Here is a 20,784-nt window from a genome sequence, read left to right as displayed (position 1 = left end):
TACACATAGGGCCCTAGTAGCATTTCACTTCTAAGGCCCTAACTCACGGTCCACTCACCCGATTTTAAAAAACTTTTTTTTCCTGGATTGGTATTGACCTATCATTTGCCGTGTCATTTACATTTCCATCGTTTATTTTGCCATAAATATCACCAAAAGACCTTAAATCACTTAGGTGGCCCTAACTCACGAAGGGTCGACCCAAAATCGCCCATCTTCGAGCTTAGCCTCACTATTTTGACTATCTTTCAGGGAAAAAAAAATTTTTGAAATCGGATTTGATTTACTCAAGATATCGACGTGACAGACGGACAGACGGACAGACAAAATTTTTATTGCAGATTCGTCATCTATGAGCATAGGTAAACACTTTGCCCTTACCGTCTGCTTCGAATTCCATCAATTACACACGGCATCGTAATCCTATAAGCCCCTTTGTACTTCGTACGGGGCTAAAAACGTGATGAAGAGAATGCACACAGAGAAAAGTGATATGTTGTCTGTTTTGGGAGTTGTTGTGGTTTGTAAATGATTCCACACAAAATTTGTTTAACAAATGAAAATCTAGATTTCTTTATTTCAGTATTTTGTTTGTATTGCGAGCGAGCGCCTAGCAAAAATTCGGATAATTAAAATCTAGATTTTATTTGCTAAACAGATTTTGTGTGGAATATTCCTTTGAATTTAATGGCTTAGGAAACGTGATGCTTGACATATGAAGAGTAAACAAGTCTGTCATGAGCACCGCTCCAATTTTTCGTGAGCCTTGTGAGTAACAGTGGAAACAACCAATGAAGTGCAGCACATTACATTGGGTCAGAATAGTTAATCCCTCTCCTTCGAAGAGAGTTAAAAATTCTAATTCGTCCATTTAGGTCGAACATTGTGTCAACTCTCACTTGTCTCTTGAAATTAGAAAACAAATTGCCATTAACCCACGAACCCACTAACGTAAGCAATTTTCACAGCCGACTAATAACAGCCGACAACTTTCGCGATCTGGTTTCTATTTTCGTTTAAAAGCAATGTACAACGCCCGATAAATCATTTCTGCTGGATAAAAGTTTCGTTCTTCTTTCTTTGAGTGTTTGCCGTACAATAACAATTCGACTGCATTGCGCTGCACTTTTCTAAATAACAAAACGCACACAACTTTAACGAATTGCAGAACTAAGTTTACAATTCAATTTAACATTTCAATGTACGATGGGTCCACTAATATCTTTGGCTATCTTGAACAATACAATTTTATGCGTTCGGTTGAACACAACGTCAACGTTTCGGTTCAAAATATTTACGTCATTATGTTGCATCTGTAACACTACATCGGCCATACATAAGTGGAATATACACCATGTGTGATTTAGTCTTCAATAACTCTTCTCATTTCGTACGATATTTTGGTCTTGTATTGCACATACAGATATATGGTTAATTGAAGACATTTTGTTTCGGACATATGGTTGAGGCTGAATCAAGACCATATTTTTATGATATTGTTGATGTATACAAATAATGATATACGTGCACGTCTTGGCGAAGAATTAACAACGTTGTGTTGTGTATAAAGTTGTATTGTATAATCGAAGTTAAAGACAAGGAACAAATTTATGTTTTTTGTTAAAAGACGTTGGTTGACAGTATATTGAATGTTTGGACTGACGACTGTTTAATCAATTGGTTTAGCTTTCGAACGTTTCTTACTAGTTCTGTTATCGAAACTATGGATGGATCCGTCTGAATTGTACATCAATTTACAGTTTATTGAAACAGATACCTAAACTTCAGTTGGTGGGTTTTTCATTGGAATTTCGAATAAAATTGGAAATTGACTGTAAGCGAGACTGTAAGTAGACGAAGAGTTAAACGGTTCGCAGTGAGTGCTACAAAGGATTTTGTGCCACCGAGAATTGAAATACGACTCTTTTCAGCACTCATTTTAGTGTTGTAAAGTGACTTATTTCCGCACCCGTTTGATGTGATATTACAACACTCAAAGCAGTGTTGAAATGGAATTTGCATGAGTTGTTACAGCATTCGTTTGAGAAAATGCAAAGCAATGTGATCGATCAAATTTGAAGAGTTTACAATGAAAATTATGATTTTTTGTGCTCTTGTCTATTTCAATTCTCGGTTGGCACAAAGCATGATGTGTTACACGTATTGTAATGAGATTTTTTCAGCACACGACCCAATTTTCCTTACTCGCTCCGCTCGTAAGGAAAACTTGGGTCTAGTGCTGAAAAAATCAACATTACAATACTTGTAACACAACATACTATTAAAAACTGTAAAAGAATTGCACAGATCTCGGCAAAGATAAATTAATAACTGGCGCAGCGTAGATGCAGATTTCTATTTAATTGGAATATTTCTGATGTCACGAGTCACGAGCCCGATCGGTTAACGTGTAATTACAATACGTTTCTTAAATGCAAATTTATTGTACGATCGGTTATTATTTATGCCGAAATTTGAATTTTTGTCGCTTCTAGGCACGGTAAAATTCAACCAGCAATAATTACCGATGGAAATAGAATTAAGTCTAAATAGCCTCCAACGCGAAACGAAAATTGAAATAAATAAATTTTCGTTTCCACTGGTTTTTACTAAACTGCTCGTTTAATATGACCGAATATGGGCGTGTTAATTGAGAACTAGACGAAAAATATCGCCAGATAAATATTTCAAAATCTTCTCATGATTTTAATGATTCTATCCCATGCGATAGATGGACACAGACTGGTTGGATGACTTATATCTTGTTATAGTTTGACAAGAACAACGGAAAAAATGCGACGACAGATTGCTGTTGATGGAATTTCAACGATTCCGTAAAAGATTAAGATAAAAACTCGTTTCCCATTATTTCCGATCGATAGTAATATATATGGCTCTGTGCCGGAGATTTTTCTTATTGTGCGATATAGGGAGTGGAGAGAGACATGTTGCATCGATTACTTCAATCATTATAAACCAACTTATTATTCCATTGTATATTGTTAACGAAATGCGTATACCTATTGGAACGAATTCTATTAAATTTATGGAATTATGAAATCACCAGCCTACACACACGCTGTTAGAAATACAAATTGCAAATAATTGTTTGACCGACGTTTACACTCCGTGTGGTGGAAGCAGATAAATAAATTAGAATGGAAATTGGCTGGGCAGCAGAGTGCGCTTCCTCAACTACAGTGAAGATATAAATTGCAAAATTGGATGCAAAAGAGATTTTCCGTCCAATGAAATAAAATTTCAATCAGTTGGAAGCAACAGATTTGACAATTATTCGTGATAAACACTGGTTGACATTGGATGCTGCGAAAGTAATTCATTACATGAGATGACAACTTTATGACAAAAGCATACTTAAAAGTGTGTTTTTGAACAAAAAACTGTCTTTTCGACAAGTGTAGAATTTGTTTATCCGAGCCGAAGGTGCATTGCTCAAAAATACACGGATAGGTTTGCGAGTATCAAAAAGTTGTTTCCAAATTAATGAAGTACACAGCAGCATCCAATGTATTCTGATTTACTGCGAAAGTTGATTTCCACATAGGAAAATGAAAAAATGGGGAACAAATTTACAAATTGCTGTGTAATGATCAACTTTCGCAAGTGGCAGACGGTAAAAGATTTTATTGCCTGTCCCATGCGAAAGTAGACCATTACATAGCATTTTGTCCCTGAGAAAATGATATATATTTTCAGTTCATTTTTGGTGACGTTTTGGCATGAGGCAGGCGATTAACCAGAACATATTGGATGCTAACCCGTAGATTATTAATTCAAAAAGACGTTCTGATATTCACAAACTCACTCGTGTGTGTTTGAATATCTCGCCTTCGGCTTGAACATATTTGTCGAAAAGACACTTATTGCTCAAAAAACACATTTTCGACTTTGCTTTTATCACAAAATTGTTATCCCATGTAATGAATAACTTTCGCAGCATCCAATGTAATTTACTAATCTTTCCAATACTTTATCACACTTTAAACAAAAGAAGTAATAGATTTACGCTAGTCGTTTCTAACAGATTTACGCTTAATTCTTACACGATCTCTGTAACTAGTGTATATAGCTCTACTTCAACAACAAAACGTCAAAAGAGCGATTCTGTGCTGTCTTTTCAAAATAATTTTTTTGCTCAAATTCAAAATCGTAAAACAGCCGTTACAGTGAGAGGAAAGTGAAATTTCACATGTACATATCTAATTTAAGGGCTGGCGATGCTTCATACCCCACTTTTATATATAAAATAGTCCAAATAGATCAAAATTTGGGTTCCAAGAACAACGTGAATACATCAATAAAAATTCTTTATTTTAGTTGATCTCACTCTTATCAGCAATAAATAATGAAGAGCCGCACAAAAAACCTCGAAAAAGCGAAAAACAAACGAAATAAAGGGATTAAATTTCGTCGACTTGGGGTGGACATCCACTAAAGTCGCTCCAACCCTTTGCAGTGAGACTTATCCAAAGAAGTTTTTGCATGTTATGGTACTACAGAGGCTAGGCTCTCTCACCATACATACCATGTCTCGGACCTATGCCAATGCAGCCGGTCAGGGACTTAGGAAAATCACCTATTTTTTCACCTAAAATGATTGATATCACCTACAGGTCAACATGGACCTCGGGTTGTGTATACTCAAAATGTGCGTCTCTTCAAGGCCTACAAGGCTAGCTAAAAATTTTTTTTCCCAAAATGGTTTTACTCGAATAATCGCGAGAAAACGATTTTGGGCCCCTTTTGGAAGACCCTTACTTCATGACCTCGAGCGTCGACAACAAAATAAAGTTCACCAAACGTAGTACTACGTTTTACTCGCAAAAGTTCAACGAATTGAATGAGCTATAAGTCAATAATATCTGTGACCCCTTGTCCCAAAATGTCTGATTTTGTTCGATGTTTTGGTGATATCACTCTTAAGTCATCAGATTACAATTTTAATACCGTAATATGAATACGTCTATAATTGATCAAGAAATAAAAGCACAGTCAGTAACTCAACATACGAAACTTTGACAATAGACCAATTAGTAACACCCAACGCGTGTGTCGTGTGATATACACAATAAAAACTTGGCTGTTTATTTGCACGACATAGAAAAACGTCTTTCTACACAGTCTGTCACGAAAATAACACAATTAGGATATGATATATACCGACTGGATAAACCATCTCTACGCTATAATTTGCATCCAAAACGAAATCATAAGATTAAGTTCCACCATTTTACTTATAAGAAATCTTTGAAAACCGTGTAAGATTAATGGAATCTAAATTCGTAAGCTGAATAACGAAAAATCCAAATAATGAGCTGGAAATGTAAAATGTTAACTTTATGTTTAAATACACACAAATTTGAATCAACATTTTCTGCCATTTATTCGCCAGCCCAACAAAAAGATTTTTTTTTCTTCATGAGTTCATGGTGGCATATAAAATGAAATTGAAAATGATCACAAGAGAAGGAAATGTTTGTATGGCGGACGCCACTTTTATGAATTTATTGTGGCTGCCTTGTGTGTAGCAAATCAAGTAATAAGCAATTTCTGTTTGGTTGTTATTTCATTTTCAATTGTTCGAAACGGTTTTCTGTTCGGTGAGCATAAAGACCGAGGACAGTTTATGTGATTGATATGACGGAAAAATTATTATATTCAATTAAACACAAAAACCGATTGCATTGTACAGTCAATGATCTGTCGTGATTGGTAATAAAGATTGAGTCTGTCACGAAACTCTGTCAGTTTTAGGGAAATTATGTGAAATTGTAGTTGCGCTTGTGGAGAACAAAATATTGCTGAATGTATCAGACAAACGATTGACAAAATGCTGGCGCATTTCAACATATTACGAATGACATAAATATCATCCAGTAACGACAGCTACGACGCAAATAAGTGTGGAAATTTACCTAATGTCCTCTTATAAGTGAAATGAGTGTTAAAACTGATGAAAAATCCTATTGAAAATACTATCCAGCAATCTCTAGAAAATATACTTAGCTACTGCTTATGGTATGCTTGTTGTGTGTGAAATCTATTTTAAGGAAACGGTATGTCTATCTGTGCCTAGCAACAGTTTCCATTGCAGCAATTTATGCAGAGTTGCTTTTTCTGTATAGTTACCCATTCTGCAGACTTGCCCATTCTGCAGATTTGCCTATTATGCCGAGTTGCCAATTCTGTAGAGTTGCCAATTCTGCAAAGTTGCCAATTCTGCAGAGTTGCCAATTCTGCCGATTTGTCTATTCTGCAGAGTTGCCAATTCTGCAGAGTTGGCCATTCTGCATGGTTGCCCATTATGCAGTGTTGCCCATTATGCAGTGTTGCCCATTCTGCAGTGTTGCCCATTCTGCAGTGTTGCCCATTCTGCAGTGTTGCCCATTATGCAGAGTTACGCATTCTGCAGAGTTACACATTCTGCAGAGTTACGCATTCTGCAGAGTTACGCATTCTGCAGAGTTACGCATTCTGCAGAGTTACGCATTCTGCAGAGTTACGCATTTTGCAGAGTTACGCATTCTGCAGAGTTACCCATTCTGCAGAGTTACCCATTCTGCAGATCTGCCTATTATGCCGAGTTGCCAATTCTGTAGAGTTGCCAATTATGTAGAGTTGCCAATTCTGCAAAGTTGCCAATTATGTAGAGTTGCCAATTCTGCAAAGTTGCCAATTCTGCAGAGTTGTCAATTCTGCAAAGTTGCCAATTCTGCAGAGTTGCCAATTCTGCAGAGTTATCCATTCTGCAGAGTTACCCATTCTGCAGAGTTACCCATTCTGCAGACTTGCCCATTCTGCAGATCTGCCTATTATGCCGAGTTGCCAATTCTGTAGAGTTGCCAATTCTGCAAAGTTGCCAATTCTGCCGAGTTGTCAATTCTGCAGAGTTTCCAATTCTGCAGAGTTGGCCATTCTGCAGTGTTGCCCATTCTGCAGTGTTGCTCATTCTGCAGAGTTACGCATTCTGCAGAGTTACCCATTCTGCAGAGTTACCCATTCTGCAGAGTTACCCATTCTGCAGAGTTACTCATTCTGCAGACTTGCCCATTCTGCAGATCTGCCTATTATGCCGAGTTGCCAATTCTGTAGAGTTGCCAATTCTGCAAAGTTGCCAATTCTGCAGAGTTGTCAATTCTGCAAAGTTGCCAATTCTGCAGAGTTGCCAATTCTGCAGAGTTACCCATTCTGCAGAGTTACCCATTCTGCAGAGTTACTCATTCTGCAGACCTGCCCATTCTGCAGATCTGCCTATTATGCCGAGTTGCCAATTCTGCAAAGTTGCCAATTCTGCCGAGTTGTCAATTCTGCAGAGTTTCCAATTCTGCAGAGTTGGCCATTCTGCATGGTTGCCCATTATGCAGTGTTGCCCATTCTGCAGTGTTGCCCATTATGCAGTGTTGTCCATTCTGCAGTGTTGCCCATTCTGCAGAGTTACCCATTCTGCAGAGTTACCCATTCTGCAGAGCTACCCATTCTGCAGACTTGCCCATTCTGCAGATCTGCCTATTATGCCGAGTTGCCAATTCTGTAAAGTTGCCAATTCTGTAAAGTTCCCAATTCTGCAGAGTTGTCAATTCTGCAAAGTTGCCAATTCTGCAGAGTTGCCAATTCTGTAAAGTTCCCAATTCTGCAGAGTTGTCAATTCTGCAAAGTTGCCAATTCTGCAGAGTTGCCTATTCTGTAAAGTTCCCAATTCTGCAGAGTTGCCAATTCTGCAGAGTTACCCATTCTGCAGAGTTACTCATTCTGCAGACTTGCCCATTCTGCAGATCTGCCTATTATGCCGAGTTGCCAATTCTGCAAAGTTTCCAATTCTGCCGAGTTGTCAATTCTGCAGAGTTTCCAATTCTGCAGAGTTGGCCATTCTGCATGGTTGCCCATTATGCAGTGTTGCCCATTCTGCAGTGTTGCCCATTCTGCAGAGTTACCAATTCTGCAGAGTTACCCATTCTGCAGAGCTACCCATTCTGCAGACTTGCCCATTCTGCAGATCTGCCTATTATGCCGAGTTGCCAATTCTGTAAAGTTGCCAATTCTGTAAAGTTCCCAATTCTGCAGAGTTGTCAATTCTGCAAAGTTGCCAATTCTGCAGAGTTGCCAATTCTGCAGAGTTACTCATTCTGCAGAGTCGCAACTCATCGATACATATGAGCCTCTCAGTGTAACAAATTCTGCATATGAATCCTTGGCAGCAACTGTTACACACTGTTACTCTTTCAAAAACATATTTCTCGAAGAGTGACGAGTGCTCAGGAGTTTAAAATCCTTTCGAAAACAACTCCAATGTATTTAATGATAAAATGGTAGATTTTATACTCATAAAAATACTCGTGAGATAATTCATATGCCAATAGGTTCATTTCTTTACACCCTCATGATTTACTCTGTCGTACCCAAAGACCATTTTTTTTTTATAATAACACAATCAATGCCCTGATTTTGTTATTAAGTTCTCAATTTACGGAAATCATAGAAAATAATAATTCAAAGAAAACATTGATTGGTGTGTTGGTATACTGATATGCTTTTTTGATAAATACCATGTTTTGTTGGTAGCATGCTGCTGTGTTCATGAAAATATAAATATATGCCCGGTGCTTTGTCTGTTCTGTATGCATTTATTGTATTATAATTCCTTAACTCAACCGTAAAAAAAAACTCTTTAGCTGTCTGTGCTGCATATTCTGTGTTTAAGTGCAAAGAAACATAAGAAATGTAAGATGAAAGTGCAAACAATTCTTCACGCGAATAAATAATATGACTTTGTTGTATTGTGATCAAAAACCGTAAGTGCACTTGGTGCACTTTTATTCTGATATACGTAGATATGCAGATGAAGAAGGAGTTTAACAACAAAAGAAAAATATATATTGGCCAAGATGCATTCTAAAGGGATACGGAAAATGTAACATAAATTTAGAATAATGGCTGTGTACATTGCTTGTGGCTGTTATGTCTTTTGTATTTACAAAATCACTTTATAGCGCCATGAATCGTTTGTTTGTTGTTGTTGGTTTTTTTCGGATACTTGTAAGTTTCACAATTGTTGTAACAAACGAATTGTCTTTTTTTCGCAATATGCAATTTTAGCGAATATTTTACGACTCTTGAAAACTTTTTACCTCCGACAGTAAAATCTATACTGCATTTTGCTCGGCGTTGCTGCAATTCGACAGCTGTGCCAAATGCATAAAACCGACATAAACATAACATCCCCTATTATGCTGAGCTATCGAAGCAAAGATGTATGTACGTAAAATCGAATCGACTTTTTACAGCTTATTTATGCAAATTTTTCATTAGGATAAATGTCAACTGCTATTATACAATGATTTCCGGATGTATCGAATTTATACGTTCGAGCATAAATCATCGATATTAATAAAATTCAAATTTTGTTATTAGATTAGCGTCGGAAGTTCGGTGTTTGATTCGAATTGATTTCTTCAGATTTCTGCGTTTCGTATTTCGTTTCTGAAATTAAAACCTATGAAGGCATGTATGTCTGCACTAAAGGTTTGTCGCGACGATCTGTTTGTGATAACCGAATTGACAGAAAAAATCTACTTTTACAAATGACTATTCATATTCATCGACAAAAACAACCGGTGAAATCTGGTTGGTGTTTTCTTCTAGTAGAAAAGTGAAGTTAAAACAAGCGAAGTAATAGATTTGGTATCAAACCAAGATAATATTTTCGACAATAGTCACAACAGATTTCATAATTACACGAGGGTACGTTTACTGTCTGTTAAGAGTGATATCGCCAAATCTTCAGGTGATTGGGAAACAAGCGGTCTCCGATTTTAATGAGTGATAGCTCGTTGGATTCGTCTTTGAATTCTAGGAAACACGTGTCTTTCACTTTTTCTTAAAAAAATTTGTTTTCTGTGAAAAGCGCTCAAAAGTGAAGACATGTCAGAGAGTACCGAAATCAGTTTTTCGACAATAACTCAAGAAAAAATTGTTTTAAATTGTTGTAATGTTGCACGATTGTCGGCCTTGAAAAGACCTACAGGTAGAGTATACGCACCGCTTGGTGCTAGTTGATCCACTAGAGTTATGACTAGAAATATAGTGAATGTTCGGAGAGTCCGCCTTCTCTGCAGCTTCGATGTACCACGGAACTGAGTATGGGGTGTTGTAGCTGGCCTCACCCGCTATCGTTGCACATATAAATGAACCCAGTACTTTTGGGCTGCAAGCCTGCAGAAGTCTTGAAAAAAAAGTTGGTGCCGAAATGTAGATTTTTTCCTTCTTTCTGAGGGCCCAACTGCCAGAAGAGCATCTGGAACGGTACTACGGCAATCATTTTTTATTGTCTACTATTCTTTCACCTTATCAATAGAAAAACGCTTCGCTATGTCGCGAATATATCAGATCCACTAAACCGTTTGCTCCCACTTGATTGTATCGTTTTTCCAAACTCCTGTCGCGTAGCAAATATTGGTCCAATTGAAAAACTAATTACTGTTCCGGACTCCTGAGGTCATTTGCTATACGCTAACACTTTATTTGACTAAAATCCTCCGAGAAAACTTTAATGATTTTTCACAAGAATTATAACACTGGATATGTTGTAACGACCTATATTCGAGTCAAAGTGAAGCGTATACGGTAAGGGAATAGTAGACGATACAAAATTACTCACGTAGAACCGTTCCAGACGCTGTTCTGGCAGTTGGGCCCTCAGACAGAAGGAAAAAATCTACATTTTGGCACCAACTTTTTTTTCAAGACTTCTGTAGGCTTGCAGCCCAAAAGTACTGGATTCATTTATATGTGCAACGATAGTGGGTGAGGCCAGCTACAACACCCCATACTCAGCTCCGTGGTACATCGAAGCTGCAGAAAAGGCGGACTCTCCGAACATTCACTATATTTCTCGTCATAACTCTAGTGGATCAACTAGCACGAAGCGGTGCGTATACTCCACCTGTAGGTCTTTTCAAGGCCGACAATCGTACAACATTACAACAATTTAAAAAAAAAATTTCTTGAGTTATTGCCGAAAAACTGTTTTCGGTACCCTCTGACATGTCTTCACTTTTGAGCGCTTTTCAAAGAAAACAATTTTTTTAAAGAAAAAGTGAAAGACACGTGTTTCCTAGAATTGAAAGACGAATCCAACGAGCTATCACTCATTAAAATCGGAGACCGCTTGTTTCCAAAGTTAAAAAAATCCCCTGAAGATTTGGCGATATCACTCTTAAAAGTTAACCTTCAAATCAACCGAATATCTTTTCAATTCTATTTTCATTTATTTCCGAAACAAATTTATTAAATTAAACGCATCGCAGCTCCAGAATGCGTTACAATTCTGAGGAAGAACAAGAGCTCAAACAGCTAGTCACATAGCTAGTCATCTGTTATCGAAAACGACGACAAAGCTATGGAACGAATTCTGGCTAGCGTTCTCTTATATAGCAAAAAGTCTAAGGAAACGAACGAAGTACAAGGGTAGACAATAATTTAACTAAAGAAGTAATAGATTTAAGTATTTACTGTTTTTTTCACATCGCTCAATGACTTTTTGTATATTTATTACCATTGACAATACTGGCAATAAATATACAAGAAGATATTGAGCGATACGGAGCGAACAAAATATTTTGTCTTCACGCTCATCGATCTCTAATAATTGTTTTAATCGTTACAATGACGATATGCTTGCCATTCATCAGTTTATGAGATGTTTTCATTCATTTGACGGTTTCTTCTGTCTCAATGAATTAATTCTCAGATCGTCTAAGAATACTGCACTATGTAGTCTTACAACAGTTTCAATGCATTCATCTTCACAATTTTTCTGTTTTGCACTTAAATAGCGTAACATCACAGCGATTACCTATAAGTCATTACTCATCTTCACGACATAACGTGAAGTGCAATAATGTATGTGAAGATGAACGGAAAACATTTTTCCTGGATCCTTGTCCTATTTTCACATTTTATAATTGATTTCGTTTCACATTCTACCAACAGTACAACTTGAATCACACGCTGAATGCATCTAAAAAAAAAATTCTAATTCTGTTTTTCCAAATGCGGTTTTATTTCGCTACACGAACATGTAACACCGAGAATAGAATTAAATCATAAATAGCATAAAACAGACAGCACTTCCAATAATAAGACATGATTCACGTGAACTGGCTTAGTCATAATCTGGACATAAGTATAACGGCTGGAAATATATCTCAGCTCTGAAACATCGTTACATAAATACAGCGATGATTAGAATTATGACAACCGAGCGTATTCGTGAAGAAAATCACAACTGGAAACCATAAAATATGAAAATTTAAAATCAATTTCATTTTCCATGGAATATTAAGCGACTTTAAATATTGCCAATCAATCCAATCAACGGAATATTTTAATAAAACCACAAAGAAAGGCTGGAAGTGGTTCAATGCACTTACATCAACTTATAATAAGAAGATTTATTTCGAAATGTATGCTTATCAGATACGAATTTGTGGGATACCTTACCGTTTGAAAAGAACATCGGAATTTTTTTCATTATGAAAATGAATGCGATATTGAACGCGGCACGTGATGTCGAATTAAAACCGGTGCTATTTTCGAAGTACTTGAGGTTATGAATCATTAATTAAGAATCATTTTATTGCATGCATATAAGAGCAGCACATTTTTGGTTTCATGTTCTCGTTCAAGATTCTGTTTTAATTCGGCTTCAATTAGGAATTATTTTGTGTGTGGCTGCACGAAACAAACCATTCTAATTTAATCGCTGGACAATTGACATCGCCAGACGTTAGGAAATTTTATTTATAGTGGCGCAACGTTAAAAGGAAAACAAGTTTCGGATCGCATTGACGAATTAAGATGCGGCCAGCGAACGGATCTAAATCATTTAAGTGAAATTTCGTTGCATTATGTAATGTATGTTAAACTCATCCTAATTGATATAATGGGAAGTGCTAATCAAGACTCTATACGATGTAGTCTAAGCCTAATGTTGTTTTCTTAAGATGTCATTTAGATACAATTTGTACTGAAATGCTGGTAGGAAATGATTGACTGATATGGCCCATTGAAACGAGCCATCAGAACAGTCGGAGCGTTTGCTGCGACTGAGCCCCGTACAAACCCGTATATCTATTGCGTACGTGACCCTAGTGCGTCTGTCACCCTACTTTGACCGTTAATGTAGTTAAAGTAAAATTATTATGTAATATGTACATCTTACAAATTGCGCATAGCGCAATTACGAAGCCCGGTACGACGTTCCTTTCAAATGAAACAAAAATTTCAAATCGCCCTAAAATTTTATTTTTTTGAAGGGCCTAGTATCGGCCTCAGTCCGAGGACCCAATTTTTTTTTTTTTCAACTACATTCTATTCGGCCTTTGATTACCTTCCAAATGAAACAAAAATTACGAAAAACGGATGAAATTTGCTCGAGTTATATGTAAAATACGCATAGGGCCCTAGTAGCGGCCTTAGTCCAAGGACCCAAATTTAATTTTTTTCAACTACATTCTATTCGGCCTTTGATTACCTTCCAAATGACACAAAAATTACGAAAAACGGATGAAATTTACTCGAATTCTATGTAAAATACACATAGGGCCCTAGTAGCGGCCTTAGGCCAAGGACCCAAATTTAATTTTTTTTCAACAACATTCTATTCGGCCTTTGATTACCTTCCAAATGACACAAAAATTACGAAAAACGGATGAAATTTACTCGAATTCTATGTAAAATACACATAGGGCCCTAGTATTGGCCTTAGTCCAAGGACCCAAATTTAATTTTTTTTCAACAACTTTCTATTCGGCGTTCGATTAACTTCCAAATGACACAAAAATTACGAAAAACGGATGAAATTTACTCGAATTCTATGTAAAATACACATAGGGCCCTAGTAGCTTTTCACTTCTAAGGCCCTAACTCACGGTCCACTCACCCGATTTTAAAAAACTTTTTTTTCCTGGATTGGTATTGACAATACCTATCATTTGCCGTGTCATTTACATTTCCATCGTTTATTTTGCCAAATATCACCAAAAGACCTTAAAGCACTTAGGCGGCCCTAACTCACGAAGGGCCGACCTAAATATGCCCATCTTCGAACTTAGCCTCACTATTTTGACTATCTTTCAGGGAAAAATTTTTTTGAAATTGGATTTGATTTACTCAAGATATCGACGTGACGGACAGACGGACAGACAAAATTTTTATTGCGGATTCGCCTCATCTATGAACATAGGTGAACACTTTGCCCTTACCGTCTGCTTCGAATTCCATCAATTACACACGGCATCGTAATCCTATAAGCCCCTTTGTACTTCGTACGGGGCTAAAAATTTGAAAATTGTAAAACAAGCAAGAATTACAACTTAACTTTGGTCATCTGTTCTCGACAATGAAGACAAAAAAGCAGTGACATCGAAGTAGTGCCCGACTATATAGCGAATTGTATGATAAAACTGATGAGATGAAAGATTTTGTATCAAATACCACAAGAAACACTTTGAACATAGGAAGTAAGAGATTATAATGATTTTGTGTGTTATTATTGAAACCTTGTGGGGGGACTGCTGTGAAAGTCTAAAGCACGATTTGCACGACTTTTGTTTCGTATTGGAATTTGTTTTCATTTCACTTATGATTCGCTAGATATGCACGTGCAAAATAGGTATAAGAACAATGACGTCACGAAATGTAGTTTTTTTGTTAATAATGTTTTACATCGCATATTGCTATTGTTACAGCATAACAATCATTTTTCTAAATGCCGAGCAAAACCACTATCGCTAATACAGATGTCAATCCAATATTCCTGATATTGCTGCCAAGTTGAATTACTACCATTTTTTCTGCATAATAGTAACGGCAAAAACTTTTACCATTTCGTACACGGCATTGTTTCCATCGTAAAGTAATTTGGCAAAAGTTCAATACCTTTAGAGCAGAGCTTCCCAGCGATTTATGATTTCATATTTCGGTTTTTCTGCATAGTTTTTTCTCTTCCATATCTGAAAACACCCTCCTCTGCCGAAAAAAAAGAGTTGCTGGCGCCAGCAAAAAATATAAAAAAAAACAGATTTCTGTTTCGTTCCGTTTTATTTCCAATTCATTTTTATCTATGTCAAGGGATTATTATGATTTTTTGTTTTGAGTAGCATTTACACACAGGGGGACGTCAAGTCTACGGCATTATAAGTCAAAATGGGAATTGAATGAGCAAGGACGACAATTGTGAAGAGTTACACAGACGTATGAGGAAGATAAACATGGAAAATATTTATGAACATCGAAAATGAATAATAAGTGGCCAACAGTCGAGATTTACGTTGCCAAACCGTTTCATAATACACAAATGTTTAGCATCTAGCCTATAGCATCACACAATACAATGATATACACAAGACAGTGATGGAATATAGAATTTTGTATTCTTGTATCTGGTAATTGGTAACATATCCTAGCGGAATATTTTTGCTGGAAATAATTTACATTTGCGAACAAGAAAATAGCATTGAGAATTCAATAAATTATGTCGTTACGTTTCGAACTGTAAGCAATTTTTAGGAACGCTTTTGCTACGAACTGAATCAGTCGAGTGTGTAGCGTGCGACTGGACAATAATAAGAGAAGAAAAAAAAAAAGTTGGATGAAAAACGTACGATGGTAAAATATAGACAAGTCGATGCAATGGTGAATACTGAATACACAAATAATGTTGAATGAAATTGATGTTTTGTACTGAATCCGTTCGATTGAAATTCAAAACACCATTGTGCTGTACATTGAAGAAGCTATACAAGGGAAAGTATCAATTTTATGTGCAAGATCAATAACCGAATGGTAAAACACTTTTGACACCGTTTGACTTTACAATAGGAGCCAGTCGATTCTTTGTACGAAAAGAGGAGATTCAACCAAATTTGAACTGTGTAAATAACAACGAAATTCTGGTGAGCTTAATTTTATCGAATTTTCATCAATTTATGTGAATGTGGACGACAGAGTCGTCATGGCTAGATGGTAAGTTTGCTCTTACTTACACATTTTCATTAATTATCGCATTCTCTGTCGGTTTAAAACAAATTTTCCTTGCAAAATAGCACAAAGATCTTTTTGGTTTTCCACAATTGCTGATGATGCGTAAAGGAAATAACCGTTAGTGAAATGATGGGTTTCTACTGTTACGAATTTATTAGTTTTTTGTGTGATGCCATAGGCGTCGTCGCGTCGGTGTTGTTTCTTTCCATAATATGATATTTTTCGGCATTGAATTAGGAATCATAGAAATGTATTGATTTAAGTGGCTGTGTCTCTTTGCTTCTAATTAAATAGGATTGTTGATACAATTCAGAGTCGAAATGATTTTTTTTTTCATTTTACGTCAAGTGTAAGAGTGATATCGCCAAGACTTCAGGCGATTGGGGAACATAAGCGGTCTCCGATTTTAATGAGTGATTGCTCGTTGGATTCGTCTTTCAATTCTAGGAAACACGCATCTTTCACCTTTTCAAAAAAAATTGTTTTCTGTGAAAAGTGTTCAAAAGTGAGCACATATCAGAGTGTACCGAAAACAGTTTTTCGGCAATAACGCAAGAAAGAATTATTTTAAATTGTTGTGATGTTGTTCGAATGTCGGCCTTGGAAAGACCTACAGGTAGAGTATACGCACCGCTTGGTGCTAGTTGATCCACGAGAGTTATTACTAAAAATATTGTGAATGTTCGGAGAGTCCGCCTTCCCTGCAGCTTCGATGTTCCGCGGAACTGAGTATGGGGTGTTGTAGCTGGCCTCACTATCGTTCCACATATAAATGAACCCAGCACTTTTGTGCTGCAAGCCTACAGAAGTCTTAGAAAAAAATTGGTGTAAAAAGCTAATTTTGTCCTTCTTTCTGAGGGCCCAATTGCCGGAACAGCGTCTGGAACGGTTCTACGGGAGTAATTTTTATACGCTTCGCTATGTCGCGAATATAGGTCGTAAAAACATAGCTAACGCCGACCCGTACGAAACACCTATTCGTATCAAAAGCCTTTAATGTGAAACTCTTCATTTCTCTTACTTCATTTTCTTCTCTGCTGAAAAACTATTCTTCCTTTTAAATCACTTACATTATCCACTCTTTGCCTTGTTATCATATACAATTAAATTGCCGGAGGCAATATAGACAGCCCCGTACGAAGTCAAATTTCATAAATTCCTATTTAAACAGCTATCTACCGCTATATTTACCTATATTTCACTGTAAATAAACATTTCACAGAGGAATATGCTATTATATAGCTCTATATGCCTGTATATAGCTCAATATAGCTTTATATAGGTATATATAGATGTCCATATATGGAATCCCTGAAACCCCTCACACTTAACACATTATTATTTCCATGTTAACAGAAACTCTCTAAGCATCATTTTTCCCACTTTATATCACTTTTATTAAAATCCAATATGGCCGCTGGCAGCCATTTTGTTAGGAAACCGAAAATAGTACCGACGCTTTACATTCGTTAATACCTTTCAAACAAAAAAAAAATCATGAAATTCGGTCAAAATTTACTCGAGATATTGACAAAATACTCACTGTACGGCCGAGTAGCCAGATAAGAGCTCACTTCAAGAGACCTAGCTCACGCTCCGGAGAACATAATTTCATGAACGTTTTTTTCCCTGATTGGTACGGTCAATACCTATCTAATAAAGTGAAAACAGACGAAATATGTTCAAATGTGGCCGACCTACAAGCAAAAACTGCTTGCCGCCCTGTGCCTGTTTCACACCAAGGGGTCTAACTCACAAGTCGGTCATCCGATTTCCATAAACTTTTTTTTTGTCGATCGGTATTGTAAATACCTTCTATTTGACGTATCACTTACAAGTTTAACGTTTAAATGTCCGGAGATATCTTCGAAAAACCGTAAAGCACTTATTGGGCCCCAGCTCAGGAGGGGTCGATCCAAAATCACTCATCTTCGAACTTAGCCTGTCTTTTGACATTACCAAACGGGAAAAAAAAGAATTTTCAAAATCGGATGCGTTTTACTCAAGTTATCGTGCAGACAGACAGACGGACAGACGGACGGACAGACGGACATTTTTTTTCTTGCTGATTTGGCATCTCTGGACAACCACAATAGGTTTCCCCTTACTCAGGGAGTCCAATTCGACGTGTTACAAACGTATGCGTAAACCTATAAGACCCCAGTACTTCGTACGGGTCTAAACAGTACAATGTTAGTAATATCAAGAGAAAAATTATTAGATTTTTCTCGGTGGATTTTACTCAAACAAAGTGTTACCGTATAGCGCATGATCTCAGGACTCCGAAACAGTAATTAGTTTCTCAACTGGACCAATATTTGCTACGGGATGGGAGTTTAGAAAAATGATATGATCAAGTGAGAGCAAATGGTTTTCCAAACTCCTGTCACGTAGCAAATATTGGTCCAATTGAAAAACTAATTATTGTTCCGGAGTTTGAGTTCGATTTCTACCAGTTCCTATTATTGGTGATTACCAAACATTTTCAGAATAATTTTCGAAATGTTATTCGCGCATTAGGCGAATAGTCGCTATATAATACTTTAGCTATTCGAACATTGTGCAACCAATAGCCAAAATCTACCATTCCGATCCGATGTGTTATTTAAGAAAATTTAAAGAAAGAAAAATAAGCAAACAGGCTCCGACAAAATCTTTGCGGCATTTCCAATACGAACCGTGGTTTAGTTTGTTGAGACATTGTGCGCGTACGAATTGGATGCTGTGAAAGTAATTCATTACATGAGGTAACCAAGTGTGGTTTTACGCGACGAACAAGTTTCGGCAACTGTCTAATCAATAAGTGTAGAGGTTGGATATCCGAGCCGAAGGCGAAGTATACAACTACAATCGTTGAAAAAATGGTTATCGAAGCAAGTTGCTCAAACAACGGGAAAGGTCATACTCATGTGTGAACACAATATATTTAGACGTTGCATGGTATTTTGATGTGGTAGTCATCTTTTGCTTATTGCTTTAGACAAACATTTTTTCAATCAAAATTTTATTGTACTAGACTTGCGCCAGTCCCACCGAAATTAAGTAACTGACAGTGAAAAACTTTTGTGTTATAGAATCACTATTTATTTTCCTTGAAAATTAGCCGAATTTCTCAAAAATCCGTCTACATTTACTCCTGATTTAATAATATCAAAGTTGAAAAAGTCTGCAAAAAAACGACTTCCATGAACTTCTTTTACTCCGGAAAACTTGGTTTTGATCGAATCTTTGTTATTTTATTGTTTTGATGTATTCCTTTAACCTTAACTTAAAAATTAATAGAAAAAAGGAAAAATTCACGCAATCTGTTGATTAGGAGTACCTACAGAGTACCGACACTTTCTGAAACTCAAAAATGTTCTAGAAAGTCGTCTTGGGCAAAGCATAGGACATTAAAAAAAAATTGGTTTTAAAATTATCTTGGTCGACCCTAAATCGATCGACCCTAATAGACAGTACAAGAAATGTATGCACGAGGAGGCTAACTCATCTGTTAACGACAACGCTGGTACGAAAGCGGTGGGGTGTCTTCAGATTTTTCTTATATAACATAATCAGCAGTTTAACAAACGAAGTAAAAGAATTCACATCAAACATTGGTTTATGCTTTAAACAAAAGAAGGAACAGATTTGTCGATTATATAGCCCATACACTTGCCATTCTGTATCACAAACAAACTTAGTTCTTAAAATATTCATAAATTTATAGAACGATACATAGACGCAACCGACAAAATCAATGGCGAAGTTTAACAACTGATCCTTCTCGTGTACGGTTTCGTTCACATAAATTATAGACTGAGCAGTACTTACATTGGTTGACAACTGGCTGGAAAGGCTCATAACTTGATCACGTGCATCAACCAGTTCTCGCTTTAATCGTCTCACTTCGTGTAGTTGTCTTTCCTCTGCCGAACCGTATAAAGATGAACCACCCGAAAGTAGTGATGCCGCACTTCCGTGAGCTGTAAATTGATTTTAAAACAACAAAATTAGTATGCCCAAGAAGCGTGGAAACGTTCCGTTCACTCACCGTCATCGTTTTTCTTAGGATATGTTAGTCGATGTCCAGCATGAGTGGGCGATAGTGGACCACCGAAACCGCGATTCGGTGGAGTAGGTGATGTCGGTTGACTCCAAGCGACTGGATTCGTCGATGGTACTGTTCCAACGGGTAAACAGTAATACGGTTCGATATCCACATCAGGACCGCGTGATAGCATCGATGGATACATTTTCTCCGATTTTGTTGATCTATACACGAAAATGTTGCTCGGTTCATTAAATGACTCAGTTTTTTCAAATTTTTCTTTGAATTAACAGTAAGCAGAAGCGGAAAAATAAGAACGAAATGAAGAAAAGCAGCAAAATTGCTAGCATAAATCGCAAGTCATTATTTTACTGTCGCAATGGGTGCATTAAAATACAAATTTACAGAATTTACATCGTTGCTGCATGACTCGAAAGATTATAATCTCAAAATCATAAACTGAAAATTCAGACAATGAGAAAATTAACTGCACTTAATTGAAGTAGACGAAGTGGAACAAATGCACGGAACAGTTTTCAATACTTCATTGGCTTTCGGAGTCTGGTTGATCTAAAATAAATTTGCATTATCAACGTAATGCCACACGGTGAATGCATAAATGTAATGCCCAGAAATGTTACTTTGTGCAAGATACATTGAGTGCATTTCATCCCAGTTATTTTTCATGAGAA

General features: G+C 36.9%; 1 protein-coding gene across 7 annotated transcripts in view; it reads right to left on the bottom strand.

Moving 5' to 3' along the window:
• Nucleotides 1-20,784, bottom strand: part of LOC119082548 (protein sickie) — a 239,638-nt gene that overhangs the window by 29,432 nt on the left and 189,422 nt on the right. For all 7 annotated transcript variants that reach the window (XM_037192062.1, XM_037192059.1, XM_037192060.1 and 4 more), the window contains 2 exons: nt 20,096-20,316; nt 19,876-20,027 (listed from right to left, as the gene is read on the bottom strand). In XM_037192062.1, the coding sequence (XP_037047957.1) occupies nt 19,876-20,027; nt 20,096-20,316 (373 nt within the window). The remainder of the gene's footprint in view (nt 1-19,875; nt 20,028-20,095; nt 20,317-20,784) is intronic.

This window comes from Bradysia coprophila, unplaced genomic scaffold, assembly GCF_014529535.1.
Source record: "Bradysia coprophila strain Holo2 unplaced genomic scaffold, BU_Bcop_v1 contig_476, whole genome shotgun sequence".
In the NCBI taxonomy this organism is placed as follows: Eukaryota; Metazoa; Arthropoda; class Insecta; order Diptera; family Sciaridae; genus Bradysia; species Bradysia coprophila.
This window is presented reverse-complemented; position numbering and strand designations above follow the sequence as displayed.